Here is a 19,850-nt window from a genome sequence, read left to right on the forward strand (position 1 = left end):
AGATGTGCAGGGTAATCTTAATTGTCCAAATTCCATACAACCTAACTTAACTGAGATATGTACAATACATACTGTATACTATAAAACTTTGCATGTCCTCAATTCAGTTCAGTACTATATCAGGAGGAAACAGGGTACTCTAAACGCTTCTAAAGGGGCCTGCCCAACATCTTGAAATATACCTGTTCCATTACATCATTTTTTTGATCTTTTTTTTCTTTTTTAAATGGCAACCTTACTGTTTGTCCTGTTGGATAAATGCACTGTGAATATATAAATTGTTCTATATGTGGAGTGATACAGTCCACTGTTTGTTGGTGTTTATCATGACCTGTTCACTGAATTTAATATATCATTGTACCCGATGTTAGCTATATGTAGCTTTATCAGTCGTGAACAGCATATCACCATTGACAAATCTTAAAAATACTAATATTAACTCGAGTCCGATGAGTTGTTGTATGATTGTTAATGTGTATCAGTCAAAATTAATTAATAATTCAAAGCTAACTTTACTGTAAAGTGGAACTAAGTAAATCCGTAGTATTGATCATATATCAAATCACATAGAAATAGTAAATACAAACTGAAGAAACATTATTAATTCTATAATTTTTTTATTTAGTTTCTTTGGCAGAATGCAAACAAAAGAATAGACCCAAAATATTGTGTTCCATTTTCATCATATCTGATCCAAACTATGCAACTCTCTGTCAATGCATATTTGTGGATACAAATGAAATACAAATGTCTATATTTGTGACATAGTTTTACATATTCATAAGCAGTGTGTACAGAGAGTGACAAAAGAAATAAAATACAGAGGATCGTAAAAAAGGTAAGAATGAAAATAAGGAAGCACAGACTGTTTAAAACAAGTGACACAAATGCATATTTTTGATAAAATCACAAAATTTGAAGGTGAATTGATTTGCTTAAAAATGAACAGAGAAGTACTTACAGCATTTTAGAGAGGGTTGATAGTTTTTCTAAACAGTGATTGTCTTTGCAAATATGGTGTATACAACACCATCACCCTTTAGAATGTGTATGTGTTAGGGCCAGCCAGTGGCGGACTGCACTCATTTCAAAGTGTGCATTCTTTCGAAGCATTAGGTTAGAAGTTAGAGTGATTTTTTTTTTTAAAGCGACCTTCCTGTAAATAGGATGCCACATTAGTTCAGTCTGTGAATATATGAATGAATTAGTGAGATAAAAAATTAATTAATGAATTAATTAAAATATACAAAATTAATTAAACTGAATCAAGCAATAAAAATAATAAATAAAATTAATGATAAAAAAAATAAAGACTGCGTGTGAGACAATTTCAGAGAAAATTCTGACTTAAAAAATGTATGATTTGTCATTACCACTCTGTGAATAAACCTCATAATGAATTCAACCAACAAAATAACAGACTGAGTTATTGAGAAAATACCTATTTCCACAGACTAATTTCTATCTGTTACATTGGTTAGCCTCCAAAATCTGATGTCTGATGCTCCAAGTCCGCCGCTGGCCAGCTCTCTGTTACATAAATATACTTCTACAACGGTTATATTATATCAAAGGTTGAAAATAAAATTGTTTCATTAAGAAAAACTGGTAAATGTTTGTATTTGTGTTTTGTGTATAAACAGGATTTTCCTTCAAAATAATTATTGTAACGATCTGTTCTGTGCATTAGACCCCTGGATACAAACATACCACACCCGTTCAATAAAACATTAATTTAATAGAATGTAGTAGGACAAAATGACAAACCCTGTAATAAACTATTGATGGATATTTGGTGATATGGCATACTTTCAATAAATCTGGACTATGTACAAAAAACAATATTTATTATTACAATACAAATTAATCTTATTTACAGTTTGAAGGGATTTTAAACAATCTCATGCACTCCTGACTAATTATTGAAAAAAAAGAGAAAATAATTTCTTATTGTTAATGACATTAAGATGACTGTGTCTCCAGAGATTTAAACAAAGTGCTGTTTAAAGAATTTACCGTTCTAGGAGAGTATTTTTGACTGTACATGAGAGTTGAATTGGCTTAATAACCAATCATTTTTTGGGTGAGACCGATAGTTCAAGTCTTGGGAACCTAAAACCGCCTCTTGAAACACTGTCACTGCTGGAAGATGAGGACAATCTTGACTTTTTAGAGGGTAGGGACAGACCTGCACTTCCCTCTGCTCCTGCTTCACTGCCCTCACCAAGTGTCACTTCATATGAGCCCTTAGACTTTGAACCAAACCCTCCAAAGGTGCCAAACTTCAACTTGCTTTTCTTTCCTTTAACCTTGCTTCCTCCCATGTCTAATGAAATGTCGCCACCCTCAGCATCTAGGTGAACTGAAGGAGAACTGACCGCAAGCCCTCCCTCATCACTCAGAGACGACGACCGATGCCTTGATTTCTTGAAAAGATCTAGTGAGGCTGACTTGCCTTTAGTTGACACACCAAGTCCAGGATCACCTTCTAGTTTTAATTCGCCAGTGTGCACACTTAGGTCTTTACTTCCTTTTCCACTGGCACTGAATTCTCCCTCAGGTCCCCGAACGTCACCTACACTACTGCCCTTTGCTTTTGATTTGCCAAATAGTTTTGGCATCTTTACCCTTACTTTACTTTCACTTTGCTTTAGTTCTGGACTGGCAACCTCAACATTCCGGGCACTAACCGACGGAGGCTGTAGATTTATTCCTCCAGTTACTGAAAATTCAGATTTTACATTTCCTCCACCTTCTTCGCCTTTTAGCTGAGGGAGAGCAATACCAAATGTTGGTACCTTGATCTTGGGGAATGTGACTGTACCCTCTGGGTATTGAAGGCCACCACTTGCACTGCCCACCGAAAAATTTGCATCAGAAGTCCTTAATTTCAAATCTGACCCTTCCAACCTAACATCTGAACACGCCATGGAAGATCCATCAGAAGCAGCATTCAGGCGTACAGATGGCAAATCTATGTCAGGTGATTTCAGTCCCTCAGATAAAGACCCAGCACCTTTTAATTTTGGTGATTTCATATCAAATTCCACATCAGGAAAATGAAGCCTACCGAACATAGGCTTCTTTACTTTTGTTCCTTTGACATGAATATTTGGTGTGTCTACATCAACATCTATGGCTGGTGTTGCTATGTCAAAATCAGATTTCTTTGCCTTTGCTTTCACTTTAGGAAGCTTAAATTTACCCCTTTTCCCCTTTACACTGATGTCAATATCAGGGGCACCTAGACTTGCTTCAGTGTCTGGGAGATGTACATCTGTTTTGGAACCTTTAGCTCCCACACTGAACATGGGTTTTTTAACCATTAAATCAGGACCTTCAACTTCTGGCGATTTCATTCCAAACTTAGGACCCTTGAACTTGGGAAATGTAACACCTGTCTTTCCACCTTCTATTGTCATGGTTGGTGATTTGAGTTCAGGTCCTTCCAGCTTTGGAACTGAGACATCAACACCCCCTTTAGGAGTGGAACCTTTCAGATTGAAATCCACACTGGGCATGGAGAGTTTAGGTCCTGAAATATTTGGCACATTGAATCTGGGCCCTTTAAACTTACCACTAGAACTCTCAATGTCAGCATCTAGTCCAGTGATATCCACTTCAGGTGCTTTAATATCAATGTCCGGTGTTGGAAGGCTAGCATCAATTTCTGGGCCTTCAAGTTTAGGACCTTTTCCACCAAATGTTGGCATTGTAAACTTGGGCATTTTAAATCCTCCTTTCTGACCCTCAAAGTCAAATTCTGGTCCTTCAATATCAACCTTGGGAGCTTTTATGTCACCCTCAATCATTGGACCAGACATATCAACACCTCCCTTCATGTTGGGCCCCTTCATACTAAGATCCCACTCTGGAAGCTTGGGTCCTGACAGTGATGGCAATTTGATCTTGGTTCCTTTGAATTTGGCATCAGGACCTTCAATGTCAATTTCTGGCCCTTTAATGTCAACCTTAGGTACGTTAACATCAATATTAGCTTTTGGAAGGTTTACATCAACATCTGGACCCTCCAATTTAGGGCCCTTGAAGCCAAAGGAAGGCATTTTTATATGAGGCATGTCAAATCCACCTTTTGGACCCGAAACATCAACCATGGGGCCTTTAAGATCAATCTCTGGAGTGTCGATATGAACACCGGGTGCTTTTAAGTCTCCTTCGAACTTTGGAAGTGACATATCACCTTTAAATGATGGCCCTTTTAGATTGAAGTCAACATCTGGCATACTGATCTTTGGTCCTGATATGGTTGGCATTTGGATTCTTGGTCCCTTTAACTTGCCACTAGGACTCTCTAGGTCAACCTCTGGTCCTTTGATATCCAATCCAGGGGCTTTAATATCAATGTCAGTTCCTGACAAACCAACATCAACATCAGGTCCTTCAAATTTGGGACTCTTCCCACCAAAGGTTGGTATTTTAAATTTCGGCATTTTGAATCCTCCTCTGTGCCCCTCAATGTCAACATCTGGCCCTTCAATGTCAACCTTGGGAGTTTTGATATCACCTTCTATCTTTGGAATAGACACATCAACACCTCCCTTCATGTTGGGCCCCTTAAGACTGAGGTCCCACTCTGGAAGCTTGGGTCCTGACAGTGATGGCATTTTAATTTTGGGTGTTTTGAATTTTGCATCAGGACCTTCAATGTCAATTTCTGGCCCTTCAAAGTCAACTTTAGGTAAGTTGACATCAATATTCGCTTTTGGAAGGTTTACATCAACATCTGGACCCTCCAATTTAGGGCCCTTGAAGCCAAAGGAAGGCATTTTTATATGAGGCATGTCAAATCCACCTTTTGGACCTTTAATGTTAAGGTCTGGAGCATTGATATCAACATCAGGTGCTTTTATGTCTCCTTCCAACTTTGGAAGTGACATATCTCCTTTAAATGAAGGCCCTTTCAGATTGAAGTCCACATCTGGCATACTAATCTTTGGTCCGCTGATGGTTGGCATTTTGAATTTTGTTCCCTTGATTTTGCCACTAGGACTCTCCAGGTCAACCTCTGGTCCTTTGATATCCAATCCGGGAGCTTTAATATCAATATCAGTTTCTGGAAAGCTGACATCAACATCAGGCCCTTCAAGTTTTGGACCTTTCCCTCCAAAGTTTGGCATTTTAAATTTCGGCATTTTGAATCCTCCTCTGTGCCCGTCAATGTCAATTTCTGGCCCTTCAATGTCAACCTTGGGAGTTTTGATATCACCTTCTATCTTTGGAATAGACACATCAACACCTCCCTTCATGTTGGGCCCCTTAAGACTGAGGTCCCACTCTGGAAGCTTGGGTCCTGACAGTGATGGCATTTTAATTTTAGGTGTTTTGAATTTTGCATCAGGACCTTCAATGTCAATTTCTGGACCTTCAATGTCAACTTTAGGTAAGTTGACATCAATATTCGCTTTTGGAAGGTTTACATCAACATCTGGACCCTCCAATTTAGAGCCCTTGAAGCCAAAGGAAGGCATTTTTATATGAGGCATATCAAATCCACCTTTTGGACCTTTAATGTTAAGGTCTGGAGCATTGATATCAACATCAGGTGCTTTTATGTCTCCTTCCAACTTTGGAAGTGACATATCTCCTTTAAATGAAGGCCCTTTCAGATTGAAGTCCACATCTGGCATACTAATCTTTGGTCCGCTGATGGTTGGCATTTTGAATTTGGTTCCCTTGATTTTGCCACTAGGACTCTCCAGGTCAACCTCTGGTCCTTTGATATCCAATCCGGGAGCTTTAATATCAATATCAGTTTCTGGCAAGCTGACATCAACATCAGGCCCATCAAGTTTTGGACCTTTCCCTCCAAAGTTTGGCATTTTAAATTTCGGCATTTTGAATCCTCCTCTGTGCCCGTCAATGTCAACTTCTGGCCCTTCAATGTCAATCTTGGGAGTTTTGATATCACCTTCTATCTTTGGAATAGACACATCAACACCTCCCTTCATGTTGGGCCCCTTAAGACTGAGGTCCCACTCTGGAAGCTTGGGTCCTGACAGTGATGGCATTTTAATTTTGGGTGTTTTGAATTTTGCATCAGGACCTTCAATGTCAATTTCTGGCCCTTCAAAGTCAACTTTAGGTAAGTTGACATCAATATTCGCTTTTGGAAGGTTTACATCAACATCTGGACCCTCCAATTTAGGGCCCTTGAAGCCAAAGGAAGGCATTTTTATATGAGGCATGTCAAATCCACCTTTTGGACCTTTAATGTTAAGGTCTGGAGCATTGATATCAACATCAGGTGCTTTTATGTCTCCTTCCAACTTTGGAAGTGACATATCTCCTTTAAATGAAGGCCCTTTCAGATTGAAGTCCACATCTGGCATACTAATCTTTGGTCCGCTGATGGTTGGCATTTTGAATTTTGTTCCCTTGATTTTGCCACTAGGACTCTCCAGGTCAACCTCTGGTCCTTTGATATCCAATCCGGGAGCTTTAATATCAATATCAGTTTCTGGCAAGCTGACATCAACATCAGGCCCTTCAAGTTTTGGACCTTTCCCTCCAAAGTTTGGCATTTTAAATTTCGGCATTTTGAATCCTCCTCTGTGCCCGTCAATGTCAACTTCTGGCCCTTCAATGTCAATCTTGGGAGTTTTGATATCACCTTCTATCTTTGGAATAGACACATCAACACCTCCCTTCATGTTGGGCCCCTTAAGACTGAGGTCCCACTCTGGAAGCTTGGGTCCTGACAGTGATGGCATTTTAATTTTGGGTGTTTTGAATTTTGCATCAGGACCTTCAATGTCAATTTCTGGCCCTTCAATGTCAACTTTAGGTAAGTTGACATCAATATTCGCTTTTGGAAGGTTTACATCAACATCTGGACCCTCCAATTTAGGGCCCTTGAAGCCAAAGGAAGGCATTTTTATATGAGGCATGTCAAATCCACCTTTTGGACCTTTAATGTTAAGGTCTGGAGCATTGATATCAACATCAGGTGCTTTTATGTCTCCTTCCAACTTTGGAAGTGACATATCTCCTTTAAATGAAGGCCCTTTCAGATTGAAGTCCACATCTGGCATACTAATCTTTGGTCCGCTGATGGTTGGCATTTTGAATTTTGTTCCCTTGATTTTGCCACTAGGACTCTCCAGGTCAACCTCTGGTCCTTTGATATCCAATCCGGGAGCTTTAATATCAATATCAGTTTCTGGCAAGCTGACATCAACATCAGGCCCTTCAAGTTTTGGACCTTTCCCTCCAAAGTTTGGCATTTTAAATTTCGGCATTTTGAATCCTCCTCTGTGCCCGTCAATGTCAACTTCTGGCCCTTCAATGTCAATCTTGGGAGTTTTGATATCACCTTCTATCTTTGGAATAGACACATCAACACCTCCCTTCATGTTGGGCCCCTTAAGACTGAGGTCCCACTCTGGAAGCTTGGGTCCTGACAGTGATGGCATTTTAATTTTGGGTGTTTTGAATTTTGCATCAGGACCTTCAATGTCAATTTCTGGCCCTTCAATGTCAACTTTAGGTAAGTTGACATCAATATTCGCTTTTGGAAGGTTTACATCAACATCTGGACCCTCCAATTTAGGGCCCTTGAAGCCAAAGGAAGGCATTTTTATATGAGGCATGTCAAATCCACCTTTTGGACCTTTAATGTTAAGGTCTGGAGCATTGATATCAACAACAGGTGCTTTTATGTCTCCTTCCAACTTTGGAAGTGACATATCTCCTTTAAATGAAGGCCCTTTCAGATTGAAGTCCACATCTGGCATACTAATCTTTGGTCCGCTGATGGTTGGCATTTTGAATTTTGTTCCCTTGATTTTGCCACTAGGACTCTCCAGGTCAACCTCTGGTCCTTTGATATCCAATCCGGGAGCTTTAATATCAATATCAGTTTCTGGCAAGCTGACATCAACATCAGGCCCTTCAAGTTTTGGACCTTTCCCTCCAAAGTTTGGCATTTTAAATTTCGGCATTTTGAATCCTCCTCTGTGCCCGTCAATGTCAATTTCTGGCCCTTCAATGTCAACCTTGGGAGTTTTGATATCACCTTCTATCTTTGGAATAGACACATCAACACCTCCCTTCATGTTGGGCCCCTTAAGACTGAGGTCCCACTCTGGAAGCTTGGGTCCTGACAGTGATGGCATTTTAATTTTAGGTGTTTTGAATTTTGCATCAGGACCTTCAATGTCAATTTCTGGACCTTCAATGTCAACTTTAGGTAAGTTGACATCAATATTCGCTTTTGGAAGGTTTACATCAACATCTGGACCCTCCAATTTAGAGCCCTTGAAGCCAAAGGAAGGCATTTTAATATGAGGCATATCAAATCCACCTTTTGGACCTTTAATGTTAAGGTCTGGAGCATTGATATCAACAGCAGGTGCTTTTATGTCTCCTTCCAACTTTGGAAGTGACATATCTCCTTTAAATGAAGGCCCTTTCAGATTGAAGTCCACGTCTGGCATACTGATCTTTGGTCCGCTGATGGTTGGCATTTTAAATTTAGTTCCCTTGATCTTGCCACTAGGACTCTCCAGGTCAACCTCTGGTCCTTTGATATCCAATCCGGGAGCTTTAATATCAATATCAGTTTCTGGCAAGCTGACATCAACATCAGGCCCTTCAAGTTTTGGACTTTTTCCTCCAAAGTTTGGCATTTTAAATTTCGGCATTTTGAATCCTCCTCTGTGCCCGTCAATGTCAACTTCTGGCCCTTCAATGTCAACCTTGGGAGTTTTGATATCACCTTCTATCTTTGGAATAGACACATCAACACCTCCCTTCATGTTGGGCCCCTTAAGACTGAGGTCCCACTCTGGAAGCTTGGGTCCTGACAGTGATGGCATTTTAATTTTAGGTGTTTTGAATTTTGCATCAGGACCTTCAATGTCAATTTCTGGCCCTTCAAAGTCAACTTTAGGTAAGTTGACATCAATATTCGCTTTTGGAAGGTTTACATCAACATCTGGACCCTCCAATTTAGGGCCTTTGAAGCCAAAGGAAGGCATTTTTATATGAGGCATGTCAAATCCACCTTTTGGACCTTTAATGTTAAGGTCTGGAGCATTGATATCAACATCAGGTGCTTTTATGTCTCCTTCCAACTTTGGAAGTGACATATCTCCTTTAAATGAAGGCCCTTTCAGATTGAAGTCCACATCTGGCATACTAATCTTTGGTCCGCTGATGGTTGGCATTTTGAATTTAGTTCCCTTGATTTTGCCACTAGGACTCTCCAGGTCAACCTCTGGTCCTTTGATATCCAAACCGGGAGCTTTAATATCAATATCAGTTTCTGGCAAGCTGACATCCACATCAGGCCCTTCAAGTTTTGGACCTTTCCCTCCAAAGTGTGGCATTTTAAATGTCGGCATTTTGAATCCTCCTCTGTGTCCCTCAATGTCAACTTCAGGCCCTTCAATGTCAACCTTTGGAGTTTTGATATCACCTTCTATCTTTGGAATAGACATATCAACACCTCCCTTCATGTTGGGCCCCTTAAGACTGAGGTCCCACTCTGGAAGCTTGGGTCCTGACAGTGATGGCATTTTAATTTTAGGTGTTTTGAATTTTGCATCAGGACCTTCAATGTCAATTTCTGGCCCTTCAAAGTCAACTTTAGGTAAGTTGACATCAATATTCGCTTTTGGAAGGTTTACATCAACATCTGGACCCTCCAATTTAGGGCCCTTGAAGCCAAAGGAAGGCATTTTGATATGAGGCATGTCAAATCCACCTTTTGGACCTTTAACATCAACTTGGGGACCTTGAATATTGAAGTCTGGAGCATTGATATCAACATCAGGTGCTTTTATGTCTCCTTTCAACTTTGGAAGTGACATATCACCTTTTAATGAAGGCCCTTTCAGATTGAAGTCCACATCTGGCATACTGATCTTTGGTCCGGTGATCGTTGGCATTTTGAATTTAGTTCCCTTGATTTTACCACTAGGACTCTCAAGGTCAACCTCTGGTCCTTTGATATCCAATCCGGGAGCTTTAATATCAATATCACTTCCTGGCAAGCTGACATCAACATCAGGTCCTTCAAGTTTTGGACCTTTTCCTCCAAAGTGTGGCATTTTAAATTTCGGCATTTTGAATCCTCCTCTGTGCCCTTCAATGTCCACTTCTGGCCCTTCAATGTCAACCTTGGGAGTTTTGATATCACCTTTAATCTTTGGAATAGACACATCAACACCTCCCTTCATTTTGTGCCCCTTCAGACTGAGGTCCCAATCTGGAAGCTTGGGTCCTGACAGTGATGGCATTTTAATTTTAGGTGTTTTGAATTTTGCATCAGGACCTTCAATGTCAACTTCTGGCCCTTCAATGTCAACCTTAGGTACATTAACATCAATATTGGCTTTTGGAAGGTTTACATCAACATCTGGACCCTCCAATTTAGGACCCTTGAAGCCAAAGGAAGGCATTTTTATATGAGGCATATCAAATCCACCTTTTGGACCTTGAATATTAAAGTCTGGGGCATTGATATCAACATCAGGTGCTTTTATGTCTCCCTCCACCTTTGGAAGTGACATATCTCCTTTAAATGAAGGTCCTTTCAGATTGAAGTCCACATCTGGCATATTGATCTTTGGTCCGGTGATGGTTGGCATTTTGAATTTAGTTCCCTTGATTTTGCCACTAGGACTCTCCAGGTCAACCTCTGGTCCTTTGATATCCAATCCGTGAGCTTTAATATCAATATCAGTGCCTGGCAAGCTGACATCAACATCAGGTCCTTCAAGTTTTGGACCTTTCCCTCCGAAGTGTGGCATTTTAAATTTCGGCATTTTGAATCCTCCTCTGTGCCCATCAATGTCAAGCTCTGGCCCTTCAATGTCAACCTTTGGAGTTTTGATATCACCTTTTATCTTTGGAGTAGACACATCAACACCTCCCTTCATTTTCGGCCCCTTAAGACTGAGGTCCCACTCTGGAAGCTTGGGTCCTGAGAGTGATGGCATTTTTATGTTGGGTGTTTTGAATTTTGCATCAGGACCTTCAATGTCAATTTCTGGCCCTTTAACGTCTACCTTAGGTAGGTTAACATCAATATTAGCTTTTGGAAGATTTACATCAACATCTGGACCCTCCAATTTAGGGCCCTTGAAGCCAAAGGAAGGCATTTTTATATGAGGCATGTCAAATCCACCTTTTGGACCTTGAATATTAAAGTCTGGAGCATTGATATCAACATCAGGTGCTTTCATGTCTCCTTCCAGCTTTGGAAGTGACATATCTCCTTTCAATGAATGTCCTTTCAGATTGAAGTCCACATCTGGCATACTGATCTTTGGTCCGCTGATGTTTGGCATTTTGAATTTAGTTCCCTTGATTTTGCCACTAGGACTCTCCAGGTCAACCTCTGGTCCTTTGATATCCAATCCAGGACTTTTAATATCAATATCAGTGCCTGGCAAGCTGACATCAACATCAGGTCCTTCAAGTTTTGGACCTTTCCCTCCGAAGTGTGGCATTTTAAATTTCGGCATTTTGAATCCTCCTCTGTGCCCATCAATGTCAAGCTCTGGCCCTTCAATGTCAACCTTTGGAGTTTTGATATCACCTTTTATCTTTGGAACAGACACATCAACACCTCCCTTCATGTTGGGCCCCTTCAGACTGAGGTCCCACTCTGGAAGCTTGGGTCCTGACAGTGATGGCATTTTGATTTTAGGTGTTTTGAATTTTGCATCAGGACCTTCAATGTCAATATCTGGCCCTTCAAAGTCAACTTTAGGTAAGTTGACATCAATATTCGCTTTTGGAAGGTTTACATCAACATCTGGACCCTCCAATTTAGGGCCCTTGAAGCCAAAGGAAGGCATTTTTATATGAGGCATGTCAAATCCACCTTTTGGACCTTTAATGTTAAGGTCTGGAGCATTGATATCAACATCAGGTGCTTTTATGTCTCCTTCCAACTTTGGAAGTGACATATCTCCTTTAAATGAAGGCCCTTTCAGATTGAAGTCCACATCTGGCATACTGATCTTTGGTCCGCTGATGGTTGGCATTTTGAATTTAGTTCCCTTGATCTTGCCACTAGGAGTCTCAAAGTCAACCTCCGGTCCTTTGATATCCAATCCGGGGGCTTCAATATCAACTTCAGTTCCTGGCAAGCTGACATCAACTTCGGGCCCTTCAAGTTTTGGACCTTTCACTCCAAAGCCTGGCATTTTAAATTTAGGCATTTTGAATCCTCCTCTGTGTCCCTCAATGTCAACATCTGGTCCTTCAATGTCAATTTTTGGAGCTTTGATGTCACCTTCGATCTTTGGAGCAGACACATCAACATCTCCCTTCATTTTGGGCCCCTTTAGACTAAGGTCCCACTCTGGAAGCTTGGGTCCTGAGAGTGATGGCATTTTAATTTTAGGTGTTTTGAATTTGGCATCAGGACCTTCAATGTCAATTTCTGGCCCTTTAATGTCAACCTTAGGTACGTTCACATCAATATTAGCCTTTGGAAGGTTTACATCAACATCTAGACCCTCTAATTTAGGGCCCTTAAAGCCAAAGGAAGGCATTTTTATATGAGGCATGTCAAATCCACCTTTTGGACCTTGAATGTTAAGGTCTGGAGCATTGACATCAACATCAGGTGCTTTTATGTCTCCTTCCAACTTTGGAAGTGACATATCTCCTTTAAATGAAGGCCCTTTCAGATTGAAGTCCACATCTGGCATACTGATCTTTGGTCCGCTGATGGCCGGCATTTTGAATTTAGTTCCCTTGATTTTGCCACTAGGAGTCTCAAAGTCAACCTCCGGTCCTTTGATATCCAACTCGGGGGCTTCAATATCAACTTCAGTTCCCGGCAAGCTGATATCAACTTCGGGCCCTTCAAGTTTTGGACCTTTCACTCCAAAGCCTGGCATTTTAAATTTAGGCATTTTGAATCCTCCTTTTGGCCCCTCAATGTCAACATCTGCTCCTTCAATGTCAATTTTTGGAGCTTTGATGTCACCTTCGATCTTTGGAACAGACATTTCAACATCTCCCTTCATTTTGGGCCCCTTTAGACTAAGGTCCCACTCTGGAAGCTTGGGTCCTGAGAGTGATGGCATTTTAATTTTAGGTGTTTTGAATTTGGCATCAGGACCTTCAATGTCAATTTCTGGCCCTTTAATGTCAACCTTAGGTACTTTCACATCAATATTAGCCTTTGGAAGGTTTACATCAACATCTGGACCCTCCAATTTAGGGCCCTTGAAGCCAAAGGAAGGCATTTTTATATGAGGCATGTCAAATCCACCTTTTGGACCTTGAATGTTAAGGTCTGGAGCATTGACATCAACATCAGGTGCTGTTATGTCTCCTTCCAACTTTGGAAGTGACATATCTCCTTTAAATGAAGGCCCTTTCAGATTGAAGTCCACATCTGGCATACTGATCTTTGGTCCGCTGATGGTTGGCATTTTGAATTTAGTTCCCTTGATTTTGCCACTAGGAGTCTCAAAGTCAACCTCCGGTCCTTTGATATCCAACCCGGGGGCTTCAATATCAACTTCAGTTCCTGGCAAGCTGACATCAACTTCGGGCCCTTCAAGTTTTGGACCTTTCACTCCAAAGCCTGGCATTTTAAATTTAGGCATTTTGAATCCTCCTTTTGGCCCCTCAATGTCAACATCTGCTCCTTCAATGTCAATTTTTGGAGCTTTGATGTCACCTTCGATCTTTGGAACAGACACTTCAACATCTCCCTTCATTTTGGGCCCCTTTAGACTAAGGTCCCACTCTGGAAGCTTGGGTCCTGAGAGTGATGGCATTTTAATTGTAGGTGTTTTGAATTTGGCATCAGGACCTTGAATGTCAAGTTCTGGCCCTTTAATGTCAACCTTAGGTACGTTCACATCAATATTAGCCTTTGGAAGGTTTACATCAACATCTGGACCCTCCAATTTAGGGCCCTTGAAGCCAAAGGAAGGCATTTTTATATGAGGCATGTCAAATCCACCTTTTGGACCTTGAATGTTAAGGTCTGGAGCATTGACATCCACATCAGGTGCTGTTATGTCTCCTTCCAACTTTGGAAGTGACATATCTCCTTTAAATGAAGGCCCTTTCAGATTGAAGTCCACATCTGGCATACTGATCTTTGGTCCGCTGATGGTTGGCATTTTGAATTTAGTTCCCTTGATCTTGCCCCTAGGAGCCTCAAGGTCAACCTCCGGTCCTTTGATATCCAATCCGGGGGCTTCAATATCAACTTCGGTTCTTGGCAAGCTGACATCAACTTCTGGCCCTTCAAGTTTTGGACCTTTCACTCCAAAGCCTGGCATTTTAAATTTAGGCATTTTGAATCCTCCTTTTGGCCCCTCAATGTCAACATCTGGTCCTTCAATGTCAATTTTTGGAGCTTTGATGTCACCTTCGATCTTTGGAACAGACACATCAACATCTCCCTTCATTTTGGGCCCCTTTAGACTAAGGTCCCACTCCGGAAGCTTGGGTCCTGAGAGTGATGGCATTTTAATTTTAGGTGTTTTGAATTTGCCATCAGGACCTTCAATGTCAATTTCTGGCCCTTTAATGTCAACCTTAGGTACTGTCACATCAATATTAGCCTTTGGAAGGTTTACATCAACATCTGGACCCTCCAATTTAGGGCCCTTGAAGCCAAAGGAAGGCATTTTTATATGAGGCATGTCAAATCCACCTTTTGGACCTGAAACATCAACCTTGGGGCCTTTAATATCAATCTCTGGAGTATCGATATCAATACCAGGTGCTTTTAAGTCTCCTTCAAACTTTGGAAGTGACATATCTCCTTTAAATGAAGGCCCTTTCAGATTGAAGTCAACATCTGGCATACTGACTTTAGGTCCGGTGATGGTTGGCATTTTGAATTTAGTTCCCTTGATATTGCCACTAGGACTCTCAAGGTCAACGTCTGGCAAGCTTACATCAACTTCTGGCCCTTCAAGTTTTGGACCTTTCACTCCAAAGCCTGGCATCTTAAATTTAGGCATTTTGAATCCTCCTTTTGGCCCCTCAATGTCAACATCTGGTCCTTCAATGTCAATTTTTGGAGCTTTGATGTCACCTTCGATCTTTGGAGCAGACACATCAACATCTCCCTTCATTTTGGGCCCCTTTAGACTAAGGTCCCACTCTGGAAGCTTGGGTCCTGAGATTGATGGCATTTTAATTTTAGGTGTTTTGAATTTGGCATCAGGACCTTCAATGTCAATGTCTGGCCCTTTAATGTCAACCTTAGGTACTGAAACATCAATATTAGCCTTTGGAAGGTTTACATCAACATCTGGACCCTCCAATTTAGGGCCCTTGAAGCCAAAGGAAGGCATTTTTATATGAGGCATGTCAAATCCACCTTTTGGACCTGAAACATCAACCTTGGGGCCTTTAATATCAATCTCTGGAGTATCGATATCAATACCAGGTGCTTTTAAGTCTCCTTCAAACTTTGGAAGTGACATATCTCCTTTAAATGAAGGCCCTTTCAGATTGAAGTCAACATCTGGCATACTGACTTTAGGTCCGGTGATGGTTGGCATTTTGAATTTAGTTCCCTTGATATTGCCACCAGGACTCTCAAGGTCAACGTCTGGCAAGCTGACATCAACTTCTGGCCCTTCAAGTTTTGGACCTTTCACTCCAAAGCCTGGCATCTTAAATTTAGGCATTTTGAATCCTCCTTTTGGCCCCTCAATGTCAACATCTGGTCCTTCAATGTCAATTTTTGGAGCTTTGATGTCACCTTCGATCTTTGGAGCAGACACATCAACATCTCCCTTCATTTTGGGCCCCTTTAGACTAAGGTCCCACTCCGGAAGCTTGGGTCCTGAGAGTGATGGCATTTTAATTTTAGGTGTTTTGAATTTGGCATCAGGACCTTCAATGTCAATTTCTGGCCCTTTAATGTCAACCTTAGGTACTGTCACATCAATATTAGCCTTTGGAAGGTTTACATCAACATCTGGACCCTCCAATTTAGGGCCCTTGAAGCCAAAGGAAGGCATTTTTATATGAGGCATGTCAAATCCACCTTTTGGACCTGAAACATCAACCTTGGGGCCTTTGAGATCAATCTCTGGAGCGTCGATATTAACACCAGGGGCTTTTATGTCTCCTTCCAACTTTGGAAGTGACATATCTCCTTTAAATGAAGGCCCTTTCAGATTAAAGTCCACATCTGGCATACTGATATTTGGTCCGCTGATGGTTGGCATTTTGAATTTAGTTCCCTTGATCTTGCCACTAGGACTCTCTAGGTCAACCTTTGGTACTTCAATATCCAATCCGGGGGCTTTAATATCAATATCAGTTCCTGGCAAGCTGATATCAACATCAGGTCCTTCAAGTTTTTGACCTTTCACTCCAAAGCCTGGCATTTTAAATTTCGGCATTTTGAATCCTCCCTTGTGCCCCTCAATGTCAATTTCTGGTCCTTCAAAGTCAACCCGGGGAGTTTTGATGTCACCTTTAATGTCAACCTCAGGTATGTTAACATCAATATTAGTTTTTGGAAGGTTAACATCAACATCTGTTCCTTCAATCTTTGGAAGTGCAACATCAACACCACCTTTAGGAGTGGAACCTCTCAGATTGAAATCCACACTAGGCATGGAGAGTTTGGGTCCTGCCACACTTGGCATGTTGAATCTGGGCCCTTTGAGTTTTGCATCAAGACTTTCGATGTCAATTTTTGGCCCTTTAATGTCACCTTTAGGTACGTTAACATCAATATTAGCTTTTGGAAGGTTTACATCAATATCTGGACCCTCCAATGTAGGACCCTTTAAGCCAAAGGAAGGCCTTTTTATTTGAGGCATGTCAAATCCTCCTTTTGGTCCGGAAATACTTGGCAGGTTGACCTTAGTACCAGGACCCTCAATGTCAACATCTAGTGCTGTCATTTCCAGTTCAGGTGCTTTAATATCAATGTCTCCTGTTGGAAGGCTGACATCAACTTCAGGCCCTTCAACGTTCGGGCCTTTAACACCAAAGGATGGCAATTTAAGTTTGGGCATTTTGAATCCTCCTTTTGGCCCCTCAATGTCAACCTCTGGTCCCTCAATGTCAATTTTGGGAGCTTTGATGTCACCTGTAATGTCAACCTCTGGTATTTTAACATCAACACTAGCTTTTGGAAGGTTTACATCTGTTCCCTCTAATTGTGGCAGCTTGAATTTTTGACCTTTAGTTTTTGAACCAGTCAATGCCAGGTCAATATCAAGACCTTCAGAACTTCCATTCTTTTCCTTGATGCTGATGTCCCCTTGTACCATTTTGACATCAGTCTCCGGGGCCTTTACCTTTGGTCCCTTAAATCCAAACTTTGGCATTTTAAATTTGGTTTTCTTTGTACCAATCTCTGGAACATCCACTGTTACATCAGGCCCCCTGAGTTCAGCTTTTGGCATTTGAACATCCCCTATTAAATCCCCCTTGAACTTGGGCCTCATCAGATTGGTATCAGCATCCAAATCCAGATTAGGCCCTTTGATCTCTATTTCAGGTGTTTTGATATCTCCCTCAATTCTTGGAACTGACACATCCACATTAACTTTATGTTTGGCAGCTTTTGGGTCAAAGTCGACGTTTGGCATGTCTATCTTCGGTCCGGAAACTCCTGGCATGTTGAGTTCGGGACCTTTGAGATCCATCTCGGGGGATTTAATACCAAATGTTGGCAATTTGATTTTCGGCATTTCAAATACACCCATGGGTCCTCCAAAATCAATTTGTGGACCTTTGATGTCAACATCGGGTGTTTTGATGTCTCCTTCGATCTTTGGAACTGACATATCCACTGCACCTTTGAGTGTGGGCCCTTTCAAATTAACATTCACATCTGGCATGGAGATTTTTGGTCCTGAGATGTTTGGTATCTTGATTGTAGGTCCCTTTATCTTACCACTAGAACTCGGTAAGTCAACCTCTGGTCCTTTGATATCCAATTTGGGGGCTTTAATGTCAACATTTGCTTCTGGGAGGTTAACAACAACTTTAGTCGCTCTTATGTCTCCCTCGGTTTTTGGACCTTTTATCTTTAAATCCAGATTTGACATTGTCGGCATATTCAATTTGGGTCCTTTGAGTTTTGGTCCTTCAATATCTACCTCTGGTAATTTGATGTCAATGTCAGTACCTGGAACATCAACTTTAGCTTTTGGAAGGGACACATCAATGTCTGCACCCTCTATGTTTGAACCCTTTATGTTGAGTGATGGCATTTTAAATGAAGGCATTTTAAATCCACCTTTTTTGCCCTCAATATCAAATCCTTGTCCTTCAATGTCCACCTCAGAAGTTGTTATGCCTCCTTCCATCTTTGGAAGAGAAGCATCCACATTTCCCTCAACTCTAGGACCTTTTAGTTTGAAGTCAAGATTTGGGATCTTTGGTCCTTTTACAGGGACTTCCATGTCAATCTGTGGAGCTTTGATGTCAACATCAGGTACTTTCCCAGCAATTACAGCTTTGGGAAGATTTACATCCCCTTTAAAGGATGGAATTTTGATTTTAGGCATTTCAAATTCACTCTTCGGCCCTTGAACATTAACTTCTGGACCTTCAACCCTTGGAACTTTAATTCCAAATGATGGTGTTTCGATTTCGGCTGTTTTAGGTCCCACTTGAGTTTTTACAATCTTTTTACCTACTTTCATTTTTGGTACAGACACATCACCTTGAAATTTCGTATCTTTTAGGCCATTGGGTCCAGCTTCATGTCCCTCAATGTTAATATCCAATTTTGGGATATTAATGTTTGCATCTGACCGTTCCATATCAACTTTGTCCCCTTTAATGCCAACCACAGTGGTTTTGACATCAATTTCTGGTGCTTTAATGTCAATATCAGGTTTGGTTCCTTTGATTTTTAAATCAATGCTTTCAACACCAGCTGTCGGTGCTTTAATAGCAACCCCATGACCACCAAATGATGGTATCTTTATCTGAGGCATTTTGAAATCCCCTTCATTTCCCTCAATATTTACATCTGGACCTTTGAAGTCTACTATCGGTGCCTTGATTTCTCCCTCAGTCTTTGGCACACCACTTACATCCACACCTGCCATTGAAATCTTGGCAGACCTTGAGGAATATCCCGATTTAACATTGCCAATTGTTACTGCTGATCGTCCATTCTCGTCCGCAGAGATAACCTCTGCACCTCCTATCCCTCCTATTGTAACATGCTTACTCCCAGTGTTTGTGCTGTCACTTAGTTTCATGCCTGCTTCAGACAACTGGGTGCTTCCATCTCCTTGCTCTCCACCTCCTTTTGAGATCTCAAAACCTGCCTGGCCACCACCTGTTATTCCAAAGTTTGGTCCTTTAAATTTGAGACCTGCACTTCTTTCTTTTTCTATCTCTCTTGTATATGTTGTGGTCTTAACACCCCCACTGCCCCACCGTGTCTCTGTGGAGCTAACATGTGGCCCAGTGTAAGAGACATTGCTTGACTCAAAAACTCCCTCCTCTGTTCCCTCTTTACCTGAAGGGCTGCCATGTGAGATTTTGAAACGAGGAGAGCCATCTGCAGATTCGTTCCTTGGCCCCTTGAACTCTGGGCTTGAAACCTCAAGCTGCTCACTTAGGCCACTTGGCATGTCCACTGTGTAGGTAGTAATGCGGCGGGTGATGGTAGTAATTGTGCTGCCATCAGTGCTTGTGCTGCTGTGCCGCTCTGTACGAACATCAACTCCTTCTGCAAGGTCCTCAGACTTCAGCCTTGGTTTGATTTTCTTTGTGTATATTCTCTTATAGTCCTCATCATCACCACTCTGTAAAACACGAGAAGAAACACTCAGCATTGAATGCATTTTGTTTCAGTAGATTCCCTATACAAATGTCAGGTATCATAATACAAAGAAAAA

At 41.3% G+C, this 19,850-nt stretch overlaps 1 protein-coding gene across 2 annotated transcripts in view; it reads right to left on the reverse strand.

Annotated features, from left to right (window-relative positions):
• Positions 1–597: 597 nt before the first annotated feature.
• Positions 598–19,850, reverse strand: part of ahnak (AHNAK nucleoprotein) — a 30,703-nt gene continuing 11,450 nt past the window's right edge. For both annotated transcript variants that reach the window (XM_053428031.1, XM_053428032.1), the window contains exon 6: positions 598–19,757. In XM_053428031.1, coding sequence (XP_053284006.1) covers positions 2,073–19,757 — 17,685 coding nt within the window. In that variant the 3' untranslated portion in view covers positions 598–2,072. The remainder of the gene's footprint in view (positions 19,758–19,850) is intronic.

Source organism: Pleuronectes platessa, chromosome 8 (genome assembly GCF_947347685.1).
Source record: "Pleuronectes platessa chromosome 8, fPlePla1.1, whole genome shotgun sequence".
NCBI lineage: Eukaryota > Metazoa > Chordata > Actinopteri > Pleuronectiformes > Pleuronectidae > Pleuronectes > Pleuronectes platessa.